This window comes from Nomascus leucogenys, chromosome 1a, assembly GCF_006542625.1.
Source record: "Nomascus leucogenys isolate Asia chromosome 1a, Asia_NLE_v1, whole genome shotgun sequence".
Taxonomy (NCBI): domain Eukaryota; kingdom Metazoa; phylum Chordata; class Mammalia; order Primates; family Hylobatidae; genus Nomascus; species Nomascus leucogenys.
Window position 1 is genome coordinate 2,730,086 of NC_044381.1, and position 26,989 is coordinate 2,757,074.

Consider the following 26,989-nt stretch of genomic DNA (forward strand, 5'->3'; position numbering starts at 1 on the left):
GATTATTCTAAAAACTTCTCTCGTCACTGTGATTCAGTGTGGTGGCTTTATAATTGTTTGGTCCATCTCTTTTCTTGATACAAACCTGTTGATTGCCTGCTCTGTACATTATACTGCACTCAGGCCAGGTGGGAGGCACAATATACCAGAAATGGGAGGCATGATGTGAGAAGTCAACAGACTTGGCTGTGGAGATGAGAGCTACTCACACGGAATAATAGTGTGGCAATGCAAGGCAGCATCATCCCACCAATCAGAATGAATGATCCAGGCATTCAGGTGGTTTAGGATGGGGTACCCGGTATGTACACATGGGTGTATGTGTTGGGGAATGCTTATTAGTAATCCACTGGGTGGAGAAAGATGTTAGAACAATCATATATATTGATCTTTCTCTTAAAAAAAATCTTTACTGATATTTAACATGCAGATTGACACTGGTACCTATGTGGTAGGCATGTATGTGTGTCTGAAGGCCAGTCATGTGCTGGGAGTACACTGTGTAGGTTATGCCAGGGGAAGCGTGAGAGTGGGTTTCCACCACTGGGAGCATCTGATAGTCCATTCATCCTTGCTGCCTGGTTCATTTACTTTCTGCCGATGGGGAGGCATTATGGGTTTCCCTGTGCCCAGATAAGAAGATTTAGTATGATCTGATTTTAAATAAACTAACACCCCTGGTCCCCAGAAGGGCTTAAAAGGATTCTGCAAAGGAGTGCAGGTTGAAATCACGTAAGCATAGATGAGCAACGGGAAAAAGGCCATCCTGTCTCTTTTCCCATTCCTAGTGTTGCTTTTCAACAGCCGCATGATGGTACTTGGGCTGGAGTTGACCAAAAATATTAGATATCATCAAATTGGCAGCTTTAAGTAGGGATATAAATCAACTTTCTGTAACGTTGACCCATGCCCTGAAAGTAACTCATATCTTGAGACATTAGTATTAGTGCATGCATATAGTAATTCATAAATAAATATGTAGACATATATTGGGAAAATGAGCTTTAGCATGTCTTCTTGTTTTTCTTCTCCATTATCAAAAAAGCTTACTGACAAACTTCTTTGAGGGAAATGAAAGGGAAATTGGCTTTGGCTGGTAGTGTGATTGGGAAAGATCTTAAAAACGGCCCTCAAGGTAGAGTAGAGTTAGAAAGGAGCCTTAAGACTAAGTGAGGACATCCCAGGCCTGGAGAAAAGTACAAAAACAAACCAAGTGGCACGGAGTTGTTTGAGAAGGCTCTGGGAGCAAACATAAAATATAGTTGTGAAGCTTATATGATTTTTGATCATGTGTATTAAATCCCCTAATTGTGTGAGGAAAGAGACTCTGCCTTCCAAGAGCAGCCATCAGGTCCTCGAGAGCAGCTTGCCTCTCTGCTCACTTGCCCTCTTTGAGGGTGCTTGGCATCCCTGTCTCCATGGTATCACCATGCATGCCTCCTGCTTTCCAGACTCCTTCATCTCCAGCCCTTAGCAGTGGCTGACTGATAGGAAGGTGCTTGAGTGTTCTTTCCTGAATTCTGGATCTGCCTTCCCCAAATGCACAAGCATCAGCCATGCCTTCCACATTCAGGAAGGTTTGATCAAGCCAGCAGGGAGGTGCAGGTGAAGGTGAACCTCAGGCAGAGCTAGGAAGCCTGAAAATCTCCTTCGTCATCCTAACATGGAGCTTAAAAGAGTGGATTCTGTTTCAAATCCTCACTGTGCCATTGAATAGCTATATCTTTGGGCCTGTAGCTAAACCTCTGTGGTGCTCAGATTCCTAATCTATAAAATGAGAAGGCTAAATGTGGCTATCCCAGTAGAGCTCTTTTGTGTGTTAAATGAGAGAAGGCACAGAAAGCACTTTGCACAGGGCCTTTTCTATGGAAAGAGCCCAGTATTATTAGTCCTTGATGTCATTTTACCATTATACTTGTTAAAGTCTAAAGTTGTTCAACATTTTCTTTACCATTATCAAATGCCATTGTGAGTTAACAGCTCTTGAAAAAGTAGAAGCCTGGGGTAATCATTTCACAATGTTTGTGTATATCAAAATATCACAGACATACCTTAAATATATACAATTTGTATTTTTATATATTATACCTTTATAAAATATTATACCTTGATAAAATTATACCTCAGTAGAGCTGAAAAAATTATAATTTTTTTTTTTTTGAGACAGAGTCTTGCTCCATCACCCAGGCTGGAGTGCAGTGGCGTGATCTTGGCTCACTGCAACCTCCGCCTCCCGGGTTCCAGCAATTCTTCTGCCTCAGCCTCCTGAATAGCTGGGATTACAGGCGCACACCACCATGCCTGGCTAATTTTTGTATTTTTAGTAGAGATGGGGTTTCATTATGTTGGTCAGGCTGGTCTGGAACTCCTGACCTCGTGATTCGCCCACCTCGTCCTCCCAAAGTGCTGGGACTGCAGGCCTGAGCCACCACACCTGGCCAAATTATAGAAATTTTTTATGAAAAAAAAAAAAAAAGGAGAAGTACTTTAAACATATAACATGATCAGTTATCTAAAACACAAAGCCTGTATTAAACGCATACTTATTTATTAATCTTGGAGATTTTTCTTTCACCTGGCCAAGAAGGTCATTAAAAACTAAAGCATGTTTTTGGAGGGTTACTTATACTTCTCAACTTTTCTGTAAAAGACCGGGCTTTTCTCTAATCTCATTTGATGCATGAAGATGTGTGGCCAAAAACTATTAATTGTGGTTCCATTTGGTCTGACAGGTTCCTTCTAAAGCAACAGTTGAATGAATATTCAAGTTCTCTATGACCTCTTCTCCTTGGCCCTCAGAGCTGCAAATAATGTGATCATTTTACATCAGTTTATTGAACATTAGTCAGCTTGCTGGTTTACTTTTAATCACATTCTGCATATTTCTAGGCATTAATCTGATGTTTATTATGAGAATTACACATTTGTATTATTGGGATTTTTTAAATAAAAAAGAATAGTAGGAAATAAGGCAGATTTTATGTATTAGGAGTATGATAAAGTATGCAGGTGTGTGATAAACCATGAGCATGTGAATTCCCCTTAACTTTTTAAAATTGGATTTTGATGGTATTTCAACTGGAAGCACAGGAGGCCTTGTCCTCCTTTAGATGGCCATAAAGTAGTGTCCAACTGTGGATAAATTTCTTTCTTCCACCTGTTCTCACTATGTTGTATCCTGCCATTTCTCAAGAGTCGAAGTTAATGGTAGTCACCCTAGGGATGTTATAAATCTCTCTTTAAGACTAGTATTAGAGATACCACATGTGACCATTTGAAAATGTTGCACAAAGAAAATCACAGGATATTTGCCAGTCACTGCTTTTCCTAAAACCGTTCTGTTCATAGGAAAGGAAGTATAATTGGGAAGTGAAGGAAATACTAAAAATATCCCATATTGAACATTTTTGAATTTGAACAGTTCGTAAGCCATTCTCTCTCTCAAATTTGGAACCAAGTCAAGAAATTTCAGAAAACATGACCCTAGCATCAATTACATATAACCTTTAGAAGGCTCCACCATCATAATGGTACCTTTAACAATGATGACTCTGGTCTCTTGTAACACCCCCATCTCACCCCGCACTCCATGAATCCAAGAAAGAGAAAGAGAGACACCTTTGTGCTTCCAGGAGTGACACTGACTCAGCAGTCTTCTTAGAACAGGCGCCTTCTCCTTCCTGCTCTTGCCTACTTACTGTTCTCTTTTCTGCAGGTGGAATATGTGATCAAGTGTGACATGTCAGCTCTGCAGAAGATTCTGTATCGCCATATGCAAGCCAAGGGGATCCTTCTCACAGATGGTTCTGAGAAAGATAAGAAGGTACGTTGCGGAAGATGATGCAACTCAAGGTGCTGTGATACGTCTTCTCATGGCTGTGACATTGAATATTCACAGGAAGCATCCCTGCTAATGCTGATTTGTTAAAGTAAATCACTGGACCTCCTTTGAGCTATTATAGCTGCCAAAGATAATCTCTTCACCTCTTAGCTGCACTGGGGCAGGAAGAAAGAAGGAATATGTTCATATTACCAAAATAGTTAGCTCTGCTTGTGTCAATTTTGCAGCAAATATATTCTGCCTAAGTGTGGGGTGGCATTTTAGAAGGTTTTAAAATCCAGTTTCACTCCCTGGGCATCTGTTCTGTGCTTCTGTGTTCCGGAGTCCTGTGGAATAGACAGTCATGTCGCAAAGCCATCGGCTGGACATAATTCTTCAAGGTTCACTTTTTTTGTAGGATGAGTTAATCACAAGAAAGACATTATATCTAACTCAGGAACTGCTATATAATTAAAGAAGCTTTGAACCACTAGGTGTGTAGGTGACTGAAAAAACCTATGGTCCTTTGTCCTTTGTATAAGAAGCCCAGTGTGAAAGATCTGAAATGTCTGACCAGTTAATAATTAGTTCTATTTTTCTCTTTCCACTGATTCTTAGGGGAAAGGAGGTGCTAAGACACTTATGAACACTATTATGCAGTTGAGAAAAATCTGCAACCACCCATATATGTTTCAGCACATTGAGGTAAGTCTGTATTGTGTGTTTTGAGCCTGATTGTGCTAATCATACTAACGCTAGTTAAAAAAAAACAAAACAAAACAAAAACAGAAAACAAAAACCAAAATAGATTTAAAACATGTTGGTGGAAGTTGAGATGACATGATCTGATAGCTCGACAAGCAGAATTAACAAGCATGAGTATTCTGGTTATGGATTCTCATTGGCACCAAGCATTTGAGCATCTGGAATTTTATAACCAAGAGTTTAAAGTGGAGAGAAAATGTTATAAGCAGTGGCTCACTTGTGTGGGTTTGGGTAAGTACTGTGAATTACCTTGTTATAGTAGGAGCTCTGAAATTGAAGATAATGGTAAATACATTCAGCTTCCTCAAAAGAATGCTGTGAAAAATATTAAAATAATGTATTTATGACTTCTAAAGAGAAAGATTTTCTTTAAATATTTTCTTTGTAAAAGACACTGGCTTTAGTCTGTTACTTTGATTTATATTTTTCCTTTCTTGTTTCTGTCATGATGATGTAAATCCATGCTTTCATCCTGATGCTCAGGTCTCTAGAAAGCTATTTTTTAGGGAGAGGACATTTTCTGCCACGTTCACTCCATGTGAATAAGTTTCCTAAATTGACAGTGTTTCACCCCGGTCGGAGCAATTGACTGGAGCAGGAATGAAAAGGAGCCACAATTGTATTCCCCATTTGTCATTGCTGCTGCTGAGGCAAATGGTCCTGGTGGCAATTATTTGCCAGGGTTGTGCCTACTTTCTACTGCAAAATGGGCAGGAGACATAGAGAACATCACTGCAGGGCTCCAGTGTCTGCATCAATTTATTTTAAAAAATACATGGCAACTTCTGGAAAGTTAAAACTTAATCACAGTATAAAAATTGAGTTGGAGCGCTCTTTTTGAATATTCTTTTTTCTCCCTTATTTTTGGCAGTTGTACATGTCAGGTCAGAGTATTCATTGCACACCATATCCGCATGCCAGAGTTTTTTCCTAGCTGTGCTGGAGAATTGGAAAGATTTCTGACACTGCTATTCCAGGAGTCCATAGGAGAAAGTATCCACAGACACTGGGGAGAGTACCTATAGACGTAGGAGAGAGTGTATGGGCATAGAGGAGAATATCCATAGACACAGGGGAAAGTACCTACATATGGAAGTAAAATGACAATAGCAACAACACTTTAAAAATCTCATGGCTGGGCGCGGTGGCTCACCCCTGTAATTTGGGAGGCCGAGGCAGGAAGATCACCTGGGGTCAGGAGTTCGAGACCAGCCTGGCCAACATGGTGAAACCCCGTCTAAAACTACAAAATTACAAAACTACAAAAATGAGCTGGGTGTCGTGGCAGGTGCCTGTAATCCTAGCTATTCAGGAGGCTTAGGAAAGATAATTGCCTGAACCTGGGAGGTAGAGGTTGCAGTGAGCTGAGATCGTACCATTGTACTCCAGCCTGAGTGACAAGAGCGAAACTTGGTCTCAAAAAAAAAAAAAAAAAGTCACAGTTATTTACATGTATTGTTGAAGGGGAATGCAAGGGCCAATAATGAGTTCTTATCCACCAGGTCACTTTGTAACTGTGAACTGGGGTATGTCACTCAGATTCTCCATGTTGTAATGTGCTTGATTTGTAAACGGGTAATAATAGATTATAATACTGGCAGGAGGACCAGCTTTTAAACAATAACATGTGAAGCATCTTGTAAACTGATGACATGTTATATCAGATTTAAGGTACCAATGAATTGGTGGTGGGTGTATGTTGGGTTGAGAGGAGCTGGGAAAAAAGTCTAATGATGAAACTGTCTGGGATTTTGTTAGTCTAACCTGTTACCCACCGTCCCGTTTTTTCTGAAAACAATTTTAAGACATGTCTGGTAATCTACGGGGGCCTTTGGGGACTTAGGAATTTTGCAGATTAAGCATCAATCTTACTTCGTTTTGGTTATCATAAAAGAAATGACCCCTTGAGCCATGCTGGGCTAAGTAGGAAAGGAAGGGAGATGATGCCTTCTGTCCTCTAGCTTCAGTCTGGAGGGTGGGAAAGGATAGAGGAGGAGGGGGAATCATGAAGGAAGTGAAGTTTAAGGTGCATGCCCTTCAGTACCTACATATTGACATTTTAAGTAGCAGTTGGTAGAAAGGCAGACTTTGATTTGCAATTTTTTTTCCTAGAAACAAGAGATCCACAGTTATTGTCAAATCTATTGACAACTATGGAACAGAGATGGTGTGTGAATTTGCCTTTTTGTGTTTCGTTTGCCACACACCCTTTATTCATACTAAATCCTGCCAGATGCTGAGCCTCAAAATGGGTCTCACTGCCTCCCTGGGGACCTTAAACTCAAGAAATGGAAACAGTATTTTTAACATGAGGCTGTTACCTAATCTCCAACAGCACCCTTTGACCCCTCTCTTTGGTTTTCACAATCCTGCTTGGAGACAGGGATGGAGCCTAATGGAGACCATGGGCTTGGTTCTAGGGGATGGAGTTGAAGTATTGGCCACAGTCCATCCTGTTAATTTTGCCAGAGGGCTGGAGCCTACCATAGATGATGAGCATATTTGAGAGTACTGTTGAGCCCAGAGGGAAAGATCTGGTCCCCTTGGAGGAGAAGCTGCAGGGATCCAGGGAGAAGGGAAAGCAGAAAAGGGAGACAGCTGGTGGTAGAGCAGGTGAAGGTGTAACCTGCTCTCCATTCCCACAGATGGTTGCCATTCCCATAAAGTCAGAATGGAGAAATGCATGGAGAACAGTCATTTCTCATAAAGTCAGAATGGAGAAATGCATGGAAAACAGTATTTCTTTCTGTGAATCAGAAAGGACGGAGTTATGTGATTACATTCTGTATTCTGAAAACAGAAGCTGGACACTTGAGGGGTGCTGTACATCTAGGACCTTATTTGTAATAGAGGAAAGCACAGTATAGAAGAGACGTTAGGATTTCACCAAACTGGCCAGATACGGTGGCTCATCCAGTAAGCCTAGCACTTTGGGAGGAAAAGGAGGGCAGTTCACTTGAGGTAAAGAGTTCAAGACCAGCCTGGCCAATGTGGTGAAACCCTGTCTCTACTAAAAATACAGAAAATTAGCCAGGCCTTAGTGGCACATGCTATAGTCCCAGCTATTCAGGAGTCTGAGGCAGGAGAGTCGCTTGAACCTGGGAGGCGGAGGTTTGCAATGAGCTGAGACTGCGCCACTGCACTCCAGCCTGGGCAACAGAGTGACAATCTGTCTCAAAAAAAAAAAAAAAAGAAAAGATTTCACCAAACTAAGAATTATAATATATAATCACCATTATTTTTATTGCTAAATTTTTCCACAATACATATTGTATTAGTCCATTTTCATGCTGCTGATAAAGACATACCTGAGACTGGGTAATTTGTGAAGAAAAAGAGGTTTAATGGACTCACAATTCCACATGGTTGGGGAGGCCTCACAATCATGGCAGAAGGCGAAAGGAATGTCTTACATGGTGGCAGACAAGAGAGAACGTGAGCCAAGTGAAAAGGGAAATCCCTTACAAAGCCACCAGATCTCTTGAGACTTATTCACAACCATGAGAACGGCATGAGGGAAAGCTTCCTCATGATTCAGTTGTCTCCCCCAGGGTCCCTCCCACAACACATGGGAATTACAGGAGCTACAATTCAAGATGAGATTTGAGTTGGGGACACAGCCAAATGCTCTCACATATATTTATATATACATATTAATTCTGATTTGCTTGTTTTTGTGCTCTTCTAGTCTAGACTCTGTATTCCTTGAGTTCAGATCCACCCTAGAGGGTGGATCTCCAAAAATAACTATTGGCTCCACTATGGGCCAGTGGGTGCTCAGTGACTGTGTGATGGGTAAACTAACCCTGTTATCTGAGAGTCTAGAGATTAGAAGAAACTCACAGGATACATTTCTGGTGGAACAAAAGTCTGCATGCAATATACTGAATTTCTGGTTCATTATGTATGTAAGTTTTTTGCTTATTCATTAATTATTTTAACTATAGAAAAAGGTAGGATAACCTCACTAAAAGAGTAATCATTAAGTTAATTACATTTTTTAAAATCATTCTTTCTGTCTCTCTCTTTTAAAGGAATCCTTTGCTGAACACCTAGGCTATTCAAATGGGGTCATCAATGGGTAAATCTCAAATTTTTTTTTCTTTTAAAAAAAATGTTGTTGGCCTTACATAAACTCCTCCTCTCTACAGTGTTTCCTCTTGTGCAAATACTTACTTCCAGCCCTCTAAGTGCTCTTCAGTGGAGAAGTTAACCAAAACGGTATCAGCATTCTCTTTTACTTTACTGGCATAAATTATTACTTGCCTTAAGCAAGTGGCTATTCAAAGGACATAGATCTTATTTAATAGACTTAATAGTATCCTAGTGTTCTAAAAATGTTGTTGAAGCTTCAAAGGTTTGTTATTTATAACCAAAAGTATAGCTTGGGCTTGAAGAGAATTTATCTTACTAAATTTCACATTGACATTTGACATTAATGTACATGAGAAGCAATCTCTCATCTGCTGTAAATGTTTACAGTTTTATAGTCATTTGTTAGAGTATGGTCTGTGTAAGAAATGTTTTTCATTAGCAATGGATGTTAAAGAGAATCTTGACTTGCAACAACAAAAATGGACACTGCATTAACAGAAAGTCTCTGTGTGTGTGTGTGTGTGTGTGTGTGTGTGTATGTGTGTGTGTTGCAAATTTGAAAAATTTATTATTAGGATGTAGTCATCATTCTTGGATCCCAAGGGCAGACAGTTTCACTGGGCTAAGAACCAGGAGCTATAACCTGTCCTGAAGCAGTGCTGCTAAACTTTCCCTGCCTCTCCTTGCCTCTCTCTTCTCTGGGTTCTGTGGTTACTCCTGCTCCCATCAGCTTGGCCAGGGTTGCATGGTGAACACACGGCTATAGGGTATTTGGAGAACAGTTCTCAGAGTGGGGGATGGACATCGGGAAGACATACGTGTGAAAATGTGTCTGTTAGAAATAACATATCCTGTGTCATAAAATCAACTACCAGATGATACATTTCAGTACTATAGATTACATGTGCACTAGCAAGTTTTCCAAACAGTATCACCTAATATTCAGTTTTAATTGTATAACACAGCCCTGTTGATAAAAGAAAAAAATGGGTGAACTGTAGAGGGAAAAGGCCCTGCTTTAGCTTTTCTCCATATCACAGCATCCTCTGCATCTCATACTCCCAACGTGTTTTTGACTTGTACTTCTATAGTAATCCAAGACTCTTGTCCTCCCCCAGTCCATTCTTACATGACGTCCATGGTGATCTTATAAAAATGTACGCCAGACCTCATCACTCCGCTGCTTAAAACCCATTGATGGCTTTTCATTGCACTGAAAATGAAAACGTTCGGTGTAGCTCATAGAGCCCTAGAGTCTGTTCCTAGTCCCATCCTCCACCTCTCTGTCTTCATCTCCCGGTATTCTCTCCTCACTTCTATTTAAGCCATGCTCACCGTTTTTAATTTCTCAAATCCTTCTGTCTCCTTTACCCCTCAGGACCTTTACGCATGCTCTTTCCTCTCCCTGGAATCTCCTCCTCTCCACCCCAGTGCCCCCTTTCTTCACCTGGATGCCTTTTTACTCATTATTTCAGGTTTTAGCTAAAATGTTATCTCTTCAGGGAGGTCACCTCCGACACTCTAAACCAGTGGTTGGCCAACTTTTTCTGTAAAGATCCAGATTGTAAATATTTTCAGCTTTGTGGGCCATAAAGTGTCTGCCACACCTGCTCAGCACAGCCTCTATAGCGTGAAAGCAGCCAGACAACAGAGATGAGTGAGTATGGCTGTGTTCCGATAAAACCTTATTTATAAAAACAGACAGCAGACTGGGGCCAAAGGTTGCCAAACTCTGCTCCAATCTAAAGAAGGCATCACATGTTGCTGTGAGTTTTCTCATTGGAACTTGTTATTTTTATGGTATTTATTACAATTTATAATTATCCATTTAGTAAAATGAGACTCTATTTTGCATATTATTATATACATGGCTAGCACTGTGCTTGGTACATAGTAGGTGATCAATAAGTATTTAGATGAATCTTAAGTGCCCTGAATTAAAAATTTAAAAAGTTATATACTTAATAAGGAGGAATTTATAGAAACATGGCATATACGTGTGTGTGTACATGTTTGTGTGTGAGAGAGAGAGAGAGAGAGAGAGAGCGAGGAGAAAGAATAAGTTGAGAGAAAGACTGAAAGTATTAAGAACATGAAAGTGGTTCCTTTCCTTTCTAGAACCTGTCATCATACCTAGTATATGCAATGCACTTTTCATGGGTTTTATATGAATATATTTTCTTTTTCTGCTAAATATTCTCATTGCTTTGGAGTTCATATTCATTCATTCATTCATGCATTTCACAGTTACTTATTGAGTGTTTACAGTGTACAAAGGACTATATGAAAAGCAAAGCAATGCTGGATTTTTCAAGAAGACAGAAGTAATACTGTCTTCTTGTTTTGCATTTTTCTGGGTTCAGGGCTGAACTGTATCGGGCCTCAGGAAAGTTTGAGCTACTTGATCGTATTCTGCCAAAATTGAGAGCAACTAATCACCGAGTGCTGCTTTTCTGCCAGATGACATCTCTCATGACCATCATGGAGGATTATTTTGCTTTTCGGAACTTCCTTTACCTACGCCTTGATGGTAAGTGCATAAGGCATTAGGCTCAGAAGGAATACTACTGAAAATGAAGGGATAATGGGCACTTAGATCCAATCTCAGCCAAAAAGAAGGGGTAAAATTGAAGAATTGACTAGCAGCATCGGGTGCAGTTTTTCTAGATGGGAATTTTTTGCATCCTTAAGCTTTAAATAAGCTGACCTCATTTGTGCAGCTGCATAGCCCACAAATAAACGAACACAAATGAGTTTAGAGTCATTTATGAGTACCTAAATAAAATTAAATTAAACTAAATTAAAATTTTAAAATCTTCCTTGCTCTTAAAATTGATTGTTACCTATGTGCCAAACATATAGAATACATTGACACACCTTTAACTTTTTCAGTTAAGGCATATTTTAAGGGGATAAAGGCTATGTCACTTTTCTTTGTAACAATACAATCATTCATTTAAGATTATATTTATCATTAAAGAGCCTCTCTTTCTAAATAAGACGTATCCACATGTTGTATTGTTAAGAGACATGACTTCATTGTTTCCTGGATTTTGCAAGCTATGTAAAATATTTGCCTGGTTTTAAGGTGAAATTTAAATACCATGTCCTAAAAATTAGTAAGAAAAAATATTAATGGAAGAAAATATGATTTTAGGGATATTCCCTAAATTATTTTACGATTTGGATATCAGCCATAATGTATTGGAGGTTGAAAGTATCAGCATTTATAGACAATGGCAGGGCATAAATATGGCGTTCAAAGAGTGGTAAGTAGGAATAGAAGTTAATTTACAGTCAGGATGCTATTTAATCCCTGGGTAGAAAAGAGGATACTACTAATACCAGTATTTATCTAATGTAGTATTACTATTGTTAATTGGGAAACTTAAGGTTTATGTTTCATTAAAATACTTTATTTTCAATCCAACATTTTGTTTCCCTTTTGCCCTTAATTGAATGTAATTGGATATATACCAAACTCAGACTTGCCATATGTTCTCTGACTTAAGGTTTTAGGTGAATTCTCTTTATGGTCGGCCTCTTAGGGTATTATTAATTTTCAAATTAATTATAACATTTGACAAACTTGATTGTTTTATTTTATTTTGTTTTTATTGAGACAGAGTCTGGCTCTGTCACCCAGGCTGGAATGCAGTGGCACGATCTCAGCATGCTGCAACCTCTGCCTCCCGGGTTCAGGTGATTCTCCTGCCTCAGCCTCCTGAGTAGCTGGGATTACAGGCATGTGCCACCACGCCCGGCTAATTTTTTTTTTTTTGTATTTTTTAATAAAGATGGGGTTTCACCATGTTGCCCAGGCTGGTCTCGAACTCCTGACCTCAAGTGATCCACCTGCCTCGGCCTCCCAAAGTGCTGGGATTACAGGCATGAAACTGGATTATTTAAACCGCTTTACCTCTCCCCTCCAAATTACTTAACGAATGAATGGTTAAGTAAATGTGAATTTTTAGTTCACAAATACAGTCCTATTAGGCACAGTTTTTCTCTGTTGGCAAATTTCCTTTATTGTCTCTTCTCCTTTGACTGGATCCCTGCCTCCGGAAAGGGGAAAATTCAGCACTCGTCCTTCAAAAGATAAACTGGCCTTTACCTGCTGCTCAAGTGAGGGGCTGTGGGGCTGTGGGGCTGTATTTTCCCCTGAACTGACAGCCCCACACAGGTGTCCTGCATTAACTATCACTTGCTACTTTGTGGCATTTCATTTCCAATCTCAGGTCTCTGAGGACTGCTCCTTTGGAATATTTGCATCTATCAAACTGGTAAGAAGTGACTTCCTGGAAACAAATTGCTCTCATGTTTTCTTGTCAGCCTGAGAGGTTCTCTTCAATAATTTATTGGCTGCTGTCCTTTTGTTATTAATAATAATAGTCACAACAGCTAACATGTATGGAACACCTACTCTGTGGGACTGTGGGCCAAGCGTTTCATGTGCATTATTAATTTGATTTTCTCAATAAATAAGCTACTGTTATCCCTGTCAACCAGTGTGCCATTATGCTGCCTGTTTAAGAGATGAGAAAACAAAGGCATATGGTGAAATCAGGTTCTAACTTGGATCTCTTTGATTCCAGATTAGCTCAGTTTTAGCAGATCCAGAGAGGTATACCCCATCTCTGAAAATATAGGCTTCTTCTCTAGCTACAACATTTTAAGAATGATTTTGAACTTATTTAAAATTTTCAATTGACTAATTGCAAACCACCACGCACTAGAGATACAGGATGGATGAACTATTCACTGTTCCTGCTCTCAGAGTCCTTACCATTAGGTGGAAGGAGACAGACAAGCAAATTGCCTAACATGTTACAGATGGAATTGAAAAGGCATCTTTCTGTAAGAAACAGGAGCGATTGCTTTTAAGGGTGGACAGAACTAATGGACAAACAATCAGTATACACACAGATAAGTTAGTACACACACTTCCAGCTGAACCCCCTTCTGTCCCCCATCCCGCCACCCAATTATTAAAATGACTTCAGATTTTCATTGCTGAATTTGATGTCTCAGATTTTGACTTTAGGGGAAAAAAATCACCTGATGAGAGCTAAGCAGAAATTTTCTGCAAAGATTATGGTTGCATGAATAGATGTAGCTAATACTCCGTTATAGTTTTTGTTTTTACTGGAAATGATTTTTGAGTGAGAGCAAGTGGTGAGGTTTTATCTCAGAAGACAACACTTTCTAAAAGCGGGTGAAACTAAGTTAAAATTAGTCATCATGAAAGTCTGACAGTGTGTTCCTTCTGGTAAATTCTGTAATTTTCAACACAGTTGCCTTATTAATTGTATGCTTATAATTGGTTATGTATCAAAGTCTGAAAGACCATGAAACTGATGTTAGTATTGAGCACATTAAATCTTGAGCCACTTGCAAAGAGTGTCTGCCTTTGGATAGACTCTTAGGTGGTAGTTTGAATCTCCCTGAACAATATTAAAAATTTTGTTAATTTAAATTTAACAAAAAAAAATTGTAAAAAAAAATTTGTTGAAATCTTTGACAGAAATGCTTTTCTAGCAAATTCCAAACCTTGTGATAAGAAATGTCATAGCTTTGTGTGAAAAATGACTCAATCTTTTTTATTTGTTTTTTTATAATTTATCAAGTTCCCAGCTATTTATACAGTTTATTTTATTTATTTTATATTTTATTTTATTTTATTTCTTTATTTTTTTTTATTTTTATTGAGACGGAGTCTTGCTGTGTCCCCCAGGCTGGAGTGCATCTCGGCTTACTGCAACCTCCGCCTCCTGGGTTCAAGCAATTCTTGTACCCCACCCTTCCGAGTAGCTGGGATTACAGATGTGTGCCACCATGCCCAGCTAACTTTTGTGTTTTTAGTAGAGATGGGGTTTTACCATGTTGGCCAGGCTGGTCTCGAACATCTGACCTCAGGTGACCCGCCCACCTTGGCCTCCCAAAGTGCTGGGATTACAGGCGTGAACCACCGTGCCTGGCCTATACAGTTTAAATACACACCAGATATGTGGTTGGCCTGTTTGCTTGAGGTATCTGGTATAGGGTCTGAAAACTCCTTTGACCAAATAATTTTATTTGGATATTCCTTTTGTTTTTCAGGGCTTTATTTTGCATGTAAGGTTATTTCATCCCAGTAGGCATTGGTTGCATTTATATCTTACGTTACTGGCCAGATCCACGTCTGTTCTGCCCACGTGCAGTAAATCAATCACTGTGACACAGGTTTTGGAAAAGAGGAAAGATTTATTCACAAGGGCACAAAGGAAAAAGATGGAAGAACAGCCCTCAACTCTACCTCCCTGAAGATAAGGTTTAGGGATTTTTATGGGGTAAGGAAGTGGGGTGGTGTAAGGCACAGGGAAAGGTGATTGGCAGTGGGGAAAAATGAAGTCACAGGTTCATTCTACACAAGCATAGCCAGGGTTCATGGCATTTCCTAGGACATACATGCAGAAAATGGCAGCGTCAGCATGATCTGCTGGTGGAGTTTTTGGCTTTACAACAGCAAAAGGCCATCTCTTGGGCACTTGCGCTCAGGCCCAGTTTAAGGGTCAGTGGTATCAACCGGTTTGAAATGGACAGAGCTGGCCAAAGTTCCTGAAAAACAACTGAAGTAACCATTATCATGGTGACATATGCATGTTATCTGTAAAGTAGCCAGTGAAGGTCAAGTTTGAGCATTCAGCAGCAAGACCTTCAGCTACTGCAGCCTTCAGCTTCATGGAAAAAGAGAAAACAAAAATAACAAAAAGCAAGAAACCAGAAGCATGCAGGGCAGGCAGACCTGATGAGATTAACTGTTTGGTTTCATTAATCCATGTGATTATCAGCTGGTTCATTTTCAGTTAATCAAAACTGTTGAACTTCTATCCTGAGAGTATAGATGTATAGTTTTTGTACCCAGTTTTCAGAAACACAGATGCCATGATCTCTTCTTTCCCCATTTTGGGAGAAATTTTTGGTTTCTGTGGCTTTTCATTCAGTTTAAGGCAGAGGAGAAATACGTGAACCATTAATCCATGTGAGTAATTTTTAAAAAAATTCTTGCAGCTGGAAAGATGATAGAGAAGGTTTCACAGCAGACATATCTTCCATTAGCGTCGTGAACAGATAGTTCACCATGATCTCAGAAAGCCAATTCTGAAAATAAAAGAAAAAAGAGCCCCGCATTTGAAAGCTCACTCATCAAAGCATGTTTAGTGCTCCTCCTCCAAAATCTAAACTGGGACAGTTGATTGTGTTGGACCTCACCGGTTCACTAACCTCGAAACCTAACGTAGAAAGTAAATTGGGTCTAAAGAATGTGACTCCATTAAATGAGGAGAGCCCCCAAACCCCTCATTCCTAATCCCTGTTTGCTGTATGCAGGGAAGTGATTTGTTTTCTCCCTCTTCAGGAGGGCATTTGTTATTTTTTTTAAATGTGAAAAACAAATTGTCGCCATGTTTGAGAACTTGGCCCTCATAGTAACTTGATTCATTAGCTATAGTCACTTAAATGTTTTAATCCTCTGAAATAAATTGGTGGTATGTTTTCATCCTTAAAAAACGAACAGCACGTAGGAATAATATTTGAATAGCAGCCGGTCAGGGACTATCATGTAACATGCATACAGATTTCCCAACAACCTAAAGCCTTTTTTCAAAATTCAGCATCTAAGCTTTTCTGGTGAAATATGTTCAGATGGAATACTGGTGTTTTTTTTTTTTCTCCCTTTCCACAATGCATTTCATGAAATGGCTGGGTAAATACATTACACATACATAATATGTGATTGAGTGGCTCATCTGAAATGCAAGAATGCCCCAAAAGTGGGCACCAGACTCTGAGGTTTGGTACTCTCTGCTTATTCACTATTTTGGAGTCTCTTCAGACCCCATGGGGCAAACCACCCCCAAATATGTAACATGCTGCTCTGTTTAGTTGGTTTTGATTTAGCATGCTTTGAACTCAACATAGCAGCATGATAACGTGAGAAACAGACTAAGAGATTTCTTGTTGGGGGGGTGGGGATTATTGTGGCTTTAAGTCTTGCTAACAAGGATACAATTATTCCATTTGCAAAAAAAAATTTTATTCATAATTTATGTTTTTACCAACCAGACCATACTTACTAGTAATCCAAATGGTAAAGTAGTAGAAAAGAACTTTCCTTTTTTTCCTATTTTCTTGGCATAAAAAAAGTCCTTGCTTTAATGCCTATTGGCAAAGGTTCTTTAAGCCATTATTACAGTTTTAAGTGCACGTGTGTGTGTGTTTGTGTGTGTGTGTGTGTGTGTGTGTGTGAGAGAGAGAGAGAGACAGGGAGAGAGAGGAAGTTGTGTGTGTTCTTAAAATTATTTGTTGTTACAAATCACAGAAATAAATCCAAAAAATGTTTTCATTGTTTTAGGTGAGAGTAAGGATTTTGTAAAATTTGTAAAGTTGCAAACGTGCCTTGTCAGAAATGTTTAAGCTGTTTCTCTCTTTTTTTTATAATTGCAAAATGTTCAAAGTTTTTTTTTCCAGAAGTACATGGAAATTACCTCACCAGTCCTCCTCCAGGAGGAGTCTGGGTATATTTCTCGAAGGAAGCAAGCCTTTTTGTCTCGTTCTGTGCCATTTTCAGACAAGAGTTAATTGGGAAATTAATTTTTCTGATCCCCTCAGGCACCACCAAGTCTGAAGATCGTGCTGCTTTGCTGAAGAAATTCAATGAACCTGGATCCCAGTATTTCATTTTCTTGCTGAGCACAAGAGCTGGTGGCCTGGGCTTAAATCTTCAGGCAGCTGATACAGTGGTCATCTTTGACAGCGACTGGAATCCTCATCAGGTCTGCATGTCCCACTCAGGTGCCCAGGCCTCCCTCTGGAGAGCAACTAAAAGATGATCAGTTTCATTATTCACATTTACGGGACAGAGCAAATACCTAAACGAGTGGGCTATTGCTTTCTTGGAGCCAATTCTACTGGCTGTTTTCTTATCTCCCTTAGAGCATAGATACGAGGTCCCACATAAGCCTTTGAAGAGCTGAAGTTTGAGGTAGAAAAACTTAGTTTCTGCTTAGTTTTAATCCCATCTCTTGGGATTGCCACTGAACAAAGTATATTTAATGAGGGATAAATCAAAAATGTTGTAAAATCATAGCAGTAAGAACAATAGCAACCATCATTTATGGGATCCTTAATCTGTGTCAGCCTCTTGGGCATTTTTTCATTCATTTTCACGACAACCCTGTCAGACAGTTAATATGATTTGAATCTTTGCAGTCAAGGAAACTGAATCCTAGGCAGGGTAAGTAACTTCCCCAAGGCCAAACAGTTAGTATTACGGTAGATAACCTTTTATTTTGTGTTTTGTTTAAAGTCATCATCAAAACATATTCTAATGAGCATTTATTGTTGTAAAGCTCTTTTAGCCAGGTAAGTTCAGGGCTATCGTTTTAAAGCAGTACTTTGATGGTTTGTTTTTTTTTAATTGAGTGGGTCTCTTATGGCACTGGTTTACTAAATTACTCTGGGAGGTGAGGCATTTGCCTGTAGGATATTGGATAGGATGATATTGGTCAAGATTTGATTCATACTGGAGCAAATGTTGAATTCAAAACAGTAAAAATGAAGACCAGGGGTGGTGGCTCATGCCTGTAATCACAGGACTTTGGGAGGTCGAGGCAGGAGGATTTGAGCCTAGGAATTTGAGACCAGCCTGGGCAACATGGTGAAACCCTGTCTCTACAAAAAAATACAAAAATTAGTTGGGCACAGTGGCACTTATACCTGTAGTCCCAAGTTCCTCAGGAGGCTGAGGTGGGAGGATTGCTTGAGTCTGGGAGGCAGAGGCTGTAGTGAGCCATGATCGTACCACTGCCCTCCAGCCCAGGCGACAAAGCAAGACCGTGTCTCAAAAAAAAAAAAAAAAAAAAAAGCAAAAAGAAAATGGCAACCCTCACGTAGGAGTATGAATTCTACATGAGCTTTTCCCAGGCTCCTCGTTGAGCCCTGGTTTTCTCAACAGTAACACTATCTCACTGGGTTACGAAGATCGAGTGGCAGTGCCATATAGCGTCACGTTTGGCAGGAAATTGCATTCAGGAGTACATTAGAATTATAAGGGAGCTTTTAAAAAATGTACATGCCTGCTTTCTGTTCCCTACCACCCCACCCCAGTTTTCTTATTCAGTGGAGCTAGGTGCTTCCTTTGAGCGCTCCCAGGAGATTCTAAAATAGATTCTCATAGAGATGAGGAGCACTGATTTAAAGACTTAACTGTGGACCCAAACTACCAACACTGGGGCACTGCATGTACTTACTGTTCTCTGTAGGTGAATCAATTAAAGCGACTATTAAAATTTTCTGATCTTGAAAAGGATTGGGAGCCACCAGCACAGAATGTATTAGTTCTAAGTCTTCAGGAAATGCGGTTACATATTTTTATAAATATATAAAAGTGTTTCATTCCAAGGCTCAGGTAGAATTCATATTGATGTGAGAGATCTGCAGTTTTCCTTTTTAGCATTATGGATTCAGTATTTGTTCCACAAACATTTATTGAGTGTCTGAATTATGCGGCAGGCACTGAGCTAGGCTGGGTATCTAAGGGGGAGGAAGGAAGACGTGATGTGACTCCTCTCCTCCTGGTGTGCTCAATGTGATTGGATGTTTAGATTATCCTTGCTGGTACGTAAGTATTGAGGACTATCTATAGGTGAATGGAGAGTTTGCTCGTATTCTGTCTTCGGAGGTAAGCATTTCCACTGACTCTTAGATGTTTACCTTCACTGGCACAGTATAAATTCTAAAAGCCACTGTTCCAGGAAATGCTAATTTAACATGGAAAATAACTCTGGGACATCTGTATGATGTTCCACCCCACCCCGCCTCTCATTTTTTTTTTCGTTGTTTCTCTCTAGCTCTGTTAAAAACTTTGAACTCTAGAATCAAAGTGAATTGCAGTAACATGAAATAGTTCCCTCTTAACTACATGTGAACTAAAGCTTTGGCAGCAAAACACAGGATCCCAGATTTTCTCTGGTGGAATTTACAACAGGTTCCTCACGCTGGGCCTCTGCAAGTATTTCTAGCTGCCATAGGTAGATTCGCTTCCACCTGATTGAATAAACTGAGCTGACCAGATTTTTTATCTGTCACTGAACATGACCATTAGTTTGGTCAAATTTTTCTTTTTCGGGAATCAGTGATTTTATAATGATAAAGATCCATCTGAGTTTTCATTTAAAAGGTACAGAACTCTACTAAATATTGTTAGGCACTTTGCCTACCTCACCTCAAGTAATCCTCAAAATATCTTCTACATAAGGAAACCAGTCAATGTTAGCTTGCTCATGAGCACCCCACCAGGATCATTCACACCCACGTCTGTTTAGGTTTCAGTTTGAATACTGGGTTTGAGCTCTTTCTACCTTGCACCCTTGCATATAGATTGCATAGCCCCCAAAATGAAAATTGTGGAGGTTTTTTATCAGGTTAATTTCAGCATGCATTGAAGAAAAATTTCTGTAAGTATGCATTATCATGTTGAATCAAAATTAAGGCACATTGGTGAAAATAGGAGATTTATTTGACATAGGTTGACAGATAGAGGCCTTAATGTTGTTAATTGAGGACCCTACCCAGAGGCAAATACAGAACTCATGATTGTGGAATTAACAAAAAAAAATCCCTCCAGGTTGCCAAGACTCTCATTTCCAAACCGTTGATTAGAAACATGGGTTGGTACTTGTGTTTTTTACCCACGGAGCTGCAGCTGTGTTGTTATTACGGAATGGTCAGCCACATTTAGCTTGCAGACCTTCTTTTCAGACCAGGCTCTTAGCTTCAAGTAGTATCAGACCTAAGTCAGTGTGATGAAGTTTCAGACCACCTAATTGAGACTTCAGAAATATTGAGTAATCCATCCAATAATTACAGCACTTCTTTGTCACAATATTTTCCCCCACATTTTGGCTTAGAGACTCAAGCTTACATTTCATTAAACTTCTCCAGCCTAGAAATATTAGCTTTTGTGACCTCCCAATTAGATGGGTGATCTGAAACACACAAACACACATCACTGCTACCACCACCAAACAAAACTAACTGCAGCAAATTCCCAAGGATTCTGTAATGTCTTACCTTGTTCGTATGTTGTCCATGTGTCCTGCTTCCTCACCTGTTCTATTCATATTCTGCTGCCCCCTGCAATTAGTATTTTTGTGATTTTGCCAGCATCTTCTTGGACAAGGGTCAGCAATCTGCTACTCGGTCTGATCTGCCACTTGTTTTTGCACCCCCACAGGTGAAGAATGGTTTTCACTTTTTAAAGTTTAAATTAGAAAATGGTGGGGAAAAAGAGTATCAGCCTTCTGGTGAGAACGGTTGTTCAATTTTTGCTTCTGGGCCAGACAGCATAGAATGTTTACTATTGCGCCCATTTTAGAGACTGTTGGCCTCTGTTCCAGGAGATAGTGAAAAGCTTGATGACACAGAGCTTGTCATCTTGACTGCTGTTAGCAGGTCTGGTGAAGATACGTTGAGAGGGACGGTTGAACTAAAAGCTTAAAAAGGAACTTTAGGGTGTTTTAGAGTTTTTTGTCCCCTTTGGATTTGAATGATCCACCTTACATTCTCCTCTTTAGAAAATAATCTAATATAGATGGGTCCCAGCTGTTTTCATGGCTTAGCACTATGATATTTATATTAACTTATTCAAATATCTGCTGAGGAAAAAGTTTTGCCTAATTGGCTACTTAATTTTAAAGGTCCCTGCTGCAAAAACAAATCTCCAGGGCAGCCTTTTGCCTGCTGCCTTCTTGTGCTACAACAGGTGACCAGGAGACTTGTCTGGTCAAGAAGACGGGTTTACAGCTGTTGAGCATCAGCTCTCTGCAAACTATGGTGCCAGGGATGTGGGATACAGAAAACAGACCTTTGCCCTAAAATCTATACAGTCTAATGGGAGACATGTGTAAACAACTAATTAGCATCGGCCCAGATAACATCACCTGGACCACGGTGAATAAAAGCCACATGCCAAGAAGTTTTTATTATGTAGCTGTAAAATTAGGTAACTCTGCTTCATGGGCTCATGAAGGTTTTTATTTAAAGATTTCATTAAAGCTTTTTTCTTATTAATATATGAGTAACATTTAAAGCAGAAAAAAAGCAAAATGTAAGCAAAGTGAAGAAAATGAAACAACACCTATAATCTCACCTGGAGATTTATGTTGTTGGCATGTTGGTGTTCTCCTTTTTCTTTATATAGATAAATTTGCACATGTAAGATCAGAATGCACACAGTTCTTTTTAACTTGTTTTCACTTATGTCATTAAATCTTCTACAATATAATTTTTATGATACTTTGTTGATACATACATATAGCAGGATACTATATTTAACCAATTCATTATTGCTGAATGTTTAATTCTTTTTTTAAAAAAAGCCATTAGAGATAATAAATTATTCTGAGAAGGTAACGTCCTTATTTCTAAATCTTTGTGCATATCTATGATTATTTCTTTAGGATACATTTCCAGAACTGATATTTCTGAGTCAGAGACATAGACAGTTTTAACACTTTTAATAGGTAGTGACAAATTTCTGTCCCTGAAAGTTCAACACTTGACTACCCAACTAGCAATCCTTTTGATTTCCCAAATTGAAGACCGAGTCTTTGATAAGGTTAGGTTCTAGGAAATTGACTACCTGAGAAATCACTGTGTGTGTATGTGTGTGTGTGGTAAGATGTATGTATGTATAATACCTGAATGTACAACTCAGTGAAATTTTTAAAATAATCTTCAACACATCACTCCAAAGAAAAGGCGTTTCTTGCAACTTAAGGTTAGTTGTAGGTGATATGTAAGTCATAATTCTGACTTCGGACATTGGTGTCTTGTTTGATGTTTTAGATATGGACTAAATCTGATGGGGAACCTAGAGACAGATAAAAACAATATGATACAGGCCGGGCGCGGTGGCTCACGCTTGTAATCCCAGCACTTTGGGAGGCCGAGGCGGGCGGATCACGAGGTCAGGAGATCGAGACCACGGTGAAACCCCGTCTCTACTAAAAATACAAAAAAAAATTAGCCGGGCGTGGTGGCGGGCGCCTGTAGTCCCAGCTACTCGGGAGGCTGAGGCAGGAGAATGGCGTGAACCCGGGAGGCCGAGATTGCGCCACTGCACACCAGCCTGGGCAACAGAGCGAGACTCCGTCTCAAAAAAAAAAAAAAACAATATGATACCTGGATTTCAAAACCTGAGATGTATTTCAGTTGGCTTGGTTAATTTAAGCCCAGTTTTCTTCAACTAGGAATGAGATTGAATTTTTCCAAACGTAGCTTGTGTATTTTTAAAATGTAAGCAAAATCTTACCTTAGTGAAGGTGAAATACAGAACCCTTCCATATTTCCCTCTGGGGTGGGGTCTGCTTTTGGATGCCTATGCCAGGCATCTCAGTCCTCATAGCATATTGACCCCCCAAACAGGATCTGCAGGCCCAAGACCGAGCTCACCGCATCGGGCAGCAGAACGAGGTCCGGGTGCTGAGGCTCTGTACCGTGAACAGCGTGGAGGAAAAGATCCTCGCGGCTGCAAAATACAAGCTGAACGTGGATCAGAAAGTGATCCAGGCAGGCATGTTTGACCAAAAGTCTTCAAGCCACGAGCGGAGGGCATTCCTGCAGGCCATCTTGGAGCATGAAGAGGAAAATGAGGTATTACAGAAAACCCCAAGTTTATGAAATCAAACAGTGGCCTTTTGTCTCTGAAGGACTAAGAATAATCCCTTTGTTTAAAAAACTTCCTAGGCTGGCATTAATGAAAATGAAGAAATAAACTGCTGTTTTAGATCTCAACCACAGAAGGCCTCTGAAAGTTATCCAAAATGAGTGTCTTAAGAGCTATTGCTAGAGGAACCTCAAGGCTTGGCCTGTGGGTGCTCCCTCCTTTTTCCCAGGGTGGTAAAACCAGCTGCTTTATTGTACTGTCAGTGCTGCCTTCTGTAGGGCAGATGCAGAACTGCAGAGAGGATACTTTAGGGACAAAATCAGCCGGACGAGACAAGACATAAATGGAAGGGGGCTGCTTTCTCTCATCCTCCAGAGCCCTCTGTTTCTTTTGCCTTTTGATCAGGGATCACAGAGCTTCAACATGTTTGTAGGACAAACCTTCACAGCCATCTTCTGCACATTTAGCTATACTTGCTCTTGGAAAGCATGACCTTAACCTCTGCTTTAAATTTTTCTTTAAGAGCTGTCTGAAGGTTGGGAAAAATACTGGTTAAACAGCCTTTATTTGTCAGGGTTGTATGAAGAATGCATTGATTAGGTTTTTATTAGGGGAATGTTGAGTTGTCATTTGTATTATTTTTAGATTGCCAGTGTTAGTAATTTTATAATAAATATTCATTCCAAAATGGATTTGAAACAGATTTTTAAACATATGTATATAGTGTAGCAAACTACAGAATATCAGCAGAAGTCCTTATCATAAAACTGGCTGAACATATTTTTTGTGTGTGCCCATACTTATAAATTGAAGAGTAAGTCTACCTTACATATTTGTGTGGAATACTGTTTTCATTGCATATATTATTTGATTTTTGCCTTAAATAGGATATGTGTTTTTTGCATTCTTCTACAAATTATGAACCTGAGTCTTTTAAAAGTCTTATAGACAAATACTCCACAACTTACAATGGTGTTACATCCCGACAAACCCATTATAATTTGAAAATATCAGGACGTGGCCCCATCTTAAGTCTAGTGGAGTACTGAATGTGCATCCCTTCTGCACCATTATAAAGTCGAAAAATCCTAAGTCTAGCCGTTGTTAAGCCAAAGACTGTCTGTATATTTTTTTTTCTAAAATGAATCTAAATGTGAAGTAAAGCTTGATATTTAAAGGAATCCTGAAATGAACCCATTTGCAAATTGAAGAGCACTTTTGTATTATGCCTCCTAATTTGTCGGTCTTATATTTTTGATTAGCTATCCACTGAGTTTCATGAAAATGATTTAAAAAATACATATGCACATGCACCCACTATCCACACACATTTAAAAAAATTTTATCTCAAATAATTTATAATTTCTGATTCTAGAAATTGAATATTTGATACAGATACGGAGTCAAATTGTCAGGTGATTTTTTTGTTGTTGTTGTTTATACACTTGCACATTTCCAAAAAAACAATATGACGAATGATCTATACTGTGACAAAGCAGATATGAGCGGAGCTGACACTTAGCCAGTCGTCTTCACTACATTTTTGCTTATTTGTTTTGTGTAGGCCTTGTGAAAATAGCACCTGATCTGGTTGAGAATCAAGGAAGCCTGGAGTTTTCCAGCCTTCCTAAGCCGCAGGGAGATGCTGATCTCTCCTGGGCCCGAGGGCTGCCAGATGGGGCCTGAAGTGCACTCCCCTCCCAGTTGTCCTGCCAGCAAGGCTAGCTGTGAGCAGCCTTGCTGAGGCTCCCTTTCCCTTCTTGGCTGCCAGTGTGTCAGAAAAATGTTACCATTTTCAGGGGGGCCTGTGTCCTGATGTAAAGATGTTTGAAAACACTCAGAGACTGCAGTCAAAGACTCTGGTTCTGAAAGATCAGGACAACATAGGCTGGCATCACCATGGTTGATGTGACCATGAAGTGCTGGGGCACAGAGAACCCAGGAAGATGCATTGAGCACTTCCAGCTATTTGGTTTTCCATGAAGGTCATAAACGGGCACTTTACAAGAGAATCTTTTCATCTTGGGCATGCGGTTGTCTGAGCCCCTCATTGTACAGGTGATGAGAGGGTAATGTGTGGTTCTAGGGAGAAAGTAGGCAAAGCGGGACATCTGTTCACCAGAGGAGACATTACCAGATAGTTTGTACTGTGAAGTCTGAACCCACTCCCAGCTAGTCTGTGTCCTTGTCAGATGAAATGTAATATTTAGACAAATTGACTTTGATTAATCTGGAGGCAAACTAGAAGATTTTTCAGAAATAATTATTATCTTGAATTGTAGGTTTTTTACTTTATTGGATTGCATTCATTTCTAACACTTATTAAGTTCCTGCAGTGCGAAAGACGTTATCTTGGGAGCCGACATAGTCATCTCATTTGAGCTGCTAGTACACTCATACTCTTTCTCTAAAACAAGTTGCCTCTTTTTGAACATACAGTTTGTGAAATTGGATGTTTGAAGTTCTGTGTTTTCCCCTTTCTTCCCTCGGCTGATATACTGAAATTCCGCGTTTGATTTTTAACAAGCCCACTCAGCATATGATGAAAATAATTTGGGAAGAGAAGTCCTGTAGCATATGCCCAACTTTTAGAATCATTTTTTAAAAGTGTGGAAGTCATCCCTTAACATTGCTGAAAATCCCGAGAACTGTTGGTTTCTGAGGAATTAGCAGAGAGATGATGTACCTTTGTTTGACATAATATAAAATGAAAATTTTAGCCCATATGTAATTGCTTTCTCTGCTTCATTTAAATTAGTTTAATTAAGTATAATTTTGAGAGTTTTTTTCGCTACTGATACCTTTTTAGTTATCCCATCCATAGCTCCAATCATTAACAATAATACCCACAGAAATATATTAAGCACACTTCAAAGGTTATATATTTGGCACATATATGTGATTTTTATCGTCTTAGTGCCTAGTAACAAGATTTCACATACTTGTGTTTTTTGTAAGGATTTGAAAATAAGCATTTATATTTGGCATAAGGTAAACGGAATTAAAAGAATTAATGTTAGGTACTTTTTCATATGGATTTCCTTATTAAAATCTGACATCCCCATATGAAGTAGATGTCATACCCATATGACCAGTGAGGTCACGAAGTGGGGAAACATTAAGTAACTTGTTTTAAAAGGAACAGAATCAAGATACACACCCAGGAGAACTCATATTTCTTATAGTGCACCACAGTTTCCTCCCTGAACAGATTTTGCTCTGGGAAGATGGTTTTAATAGCTTGTAAAATAATAATGGCAAGTACTAAATCCAGCAACCCCTTCCCTTTTCTTTCTGGCTTGAGAAATGGGACCCCTCTGGTCTGGAGGACAGATCACTTACTTGTTTGTACCTTGCCCCAGCTGTCCAGCCTCTCTCCTAAAACCTGTTAAATCACTGTCTTTAACCCCAGGAAGAAGATGAAGTACCGGACGATGAGACTCTGAACCAAATGATTGCTCGACGAGAAGAAGAATTTGACCTTTTTATGGTAATGTTACAGAAAATCATGAAAACAAATGCTTTATTCCTCTGCCCCTTTTTCTGTTAAGCGCAATGTCTGGAGCCTGCGTGCCCGGCAGAACTTCATTCGTAAAGCCTAT

At 39.5% G+C, this 26,989-nt stretch overlaps 1 protein-coding gene across 8 annotated transcripts in view; it reads left to right on the forward strand.

Annotated features, from left to right (window-relative positions):
• Positions 1-26,989, forward strand: part of SMARCA2 (SWI/SNF related, matrix associated, actin dependent regulator of chromatin, subfamily a, member 2) — a 207,952-nt gene that overhangs the window by 104,145 nt on the left and 76,818 nt on the right. For all 8 annotated transcript variants that reach the window (XM_030826765.1, XM_030824162.1, XM_030827736.1 and 5 more), the window contains exons 20-26: positions 3,716-3,823; positions 4,439-4,525; positions 8,620-8,666; positions 11,044-11,210; positions 17,330-17,493; positions 23,147-23,374; positions 26,800-26,877. In XM_030826765.1, coding sequence (XP_030682625.1) covers positions 3,716-3,823; positions 4,439-4,525; positions 8,620-8,666; positions 11,044-11,210; positions 17,330-17,493; positions 23,147-23,374; positions 26,800-26,877 — 879 coding nt within the window. The remainder of the gene's footprint in view (positions 1-3,715; positions 3,824-4,438; positions 4,526-8,619; positions 8,667-11,043; positions 11,211-17,329; positions 17,494-23,146; positions 23,375-26,799; positions 26,878-26,989) is intronic.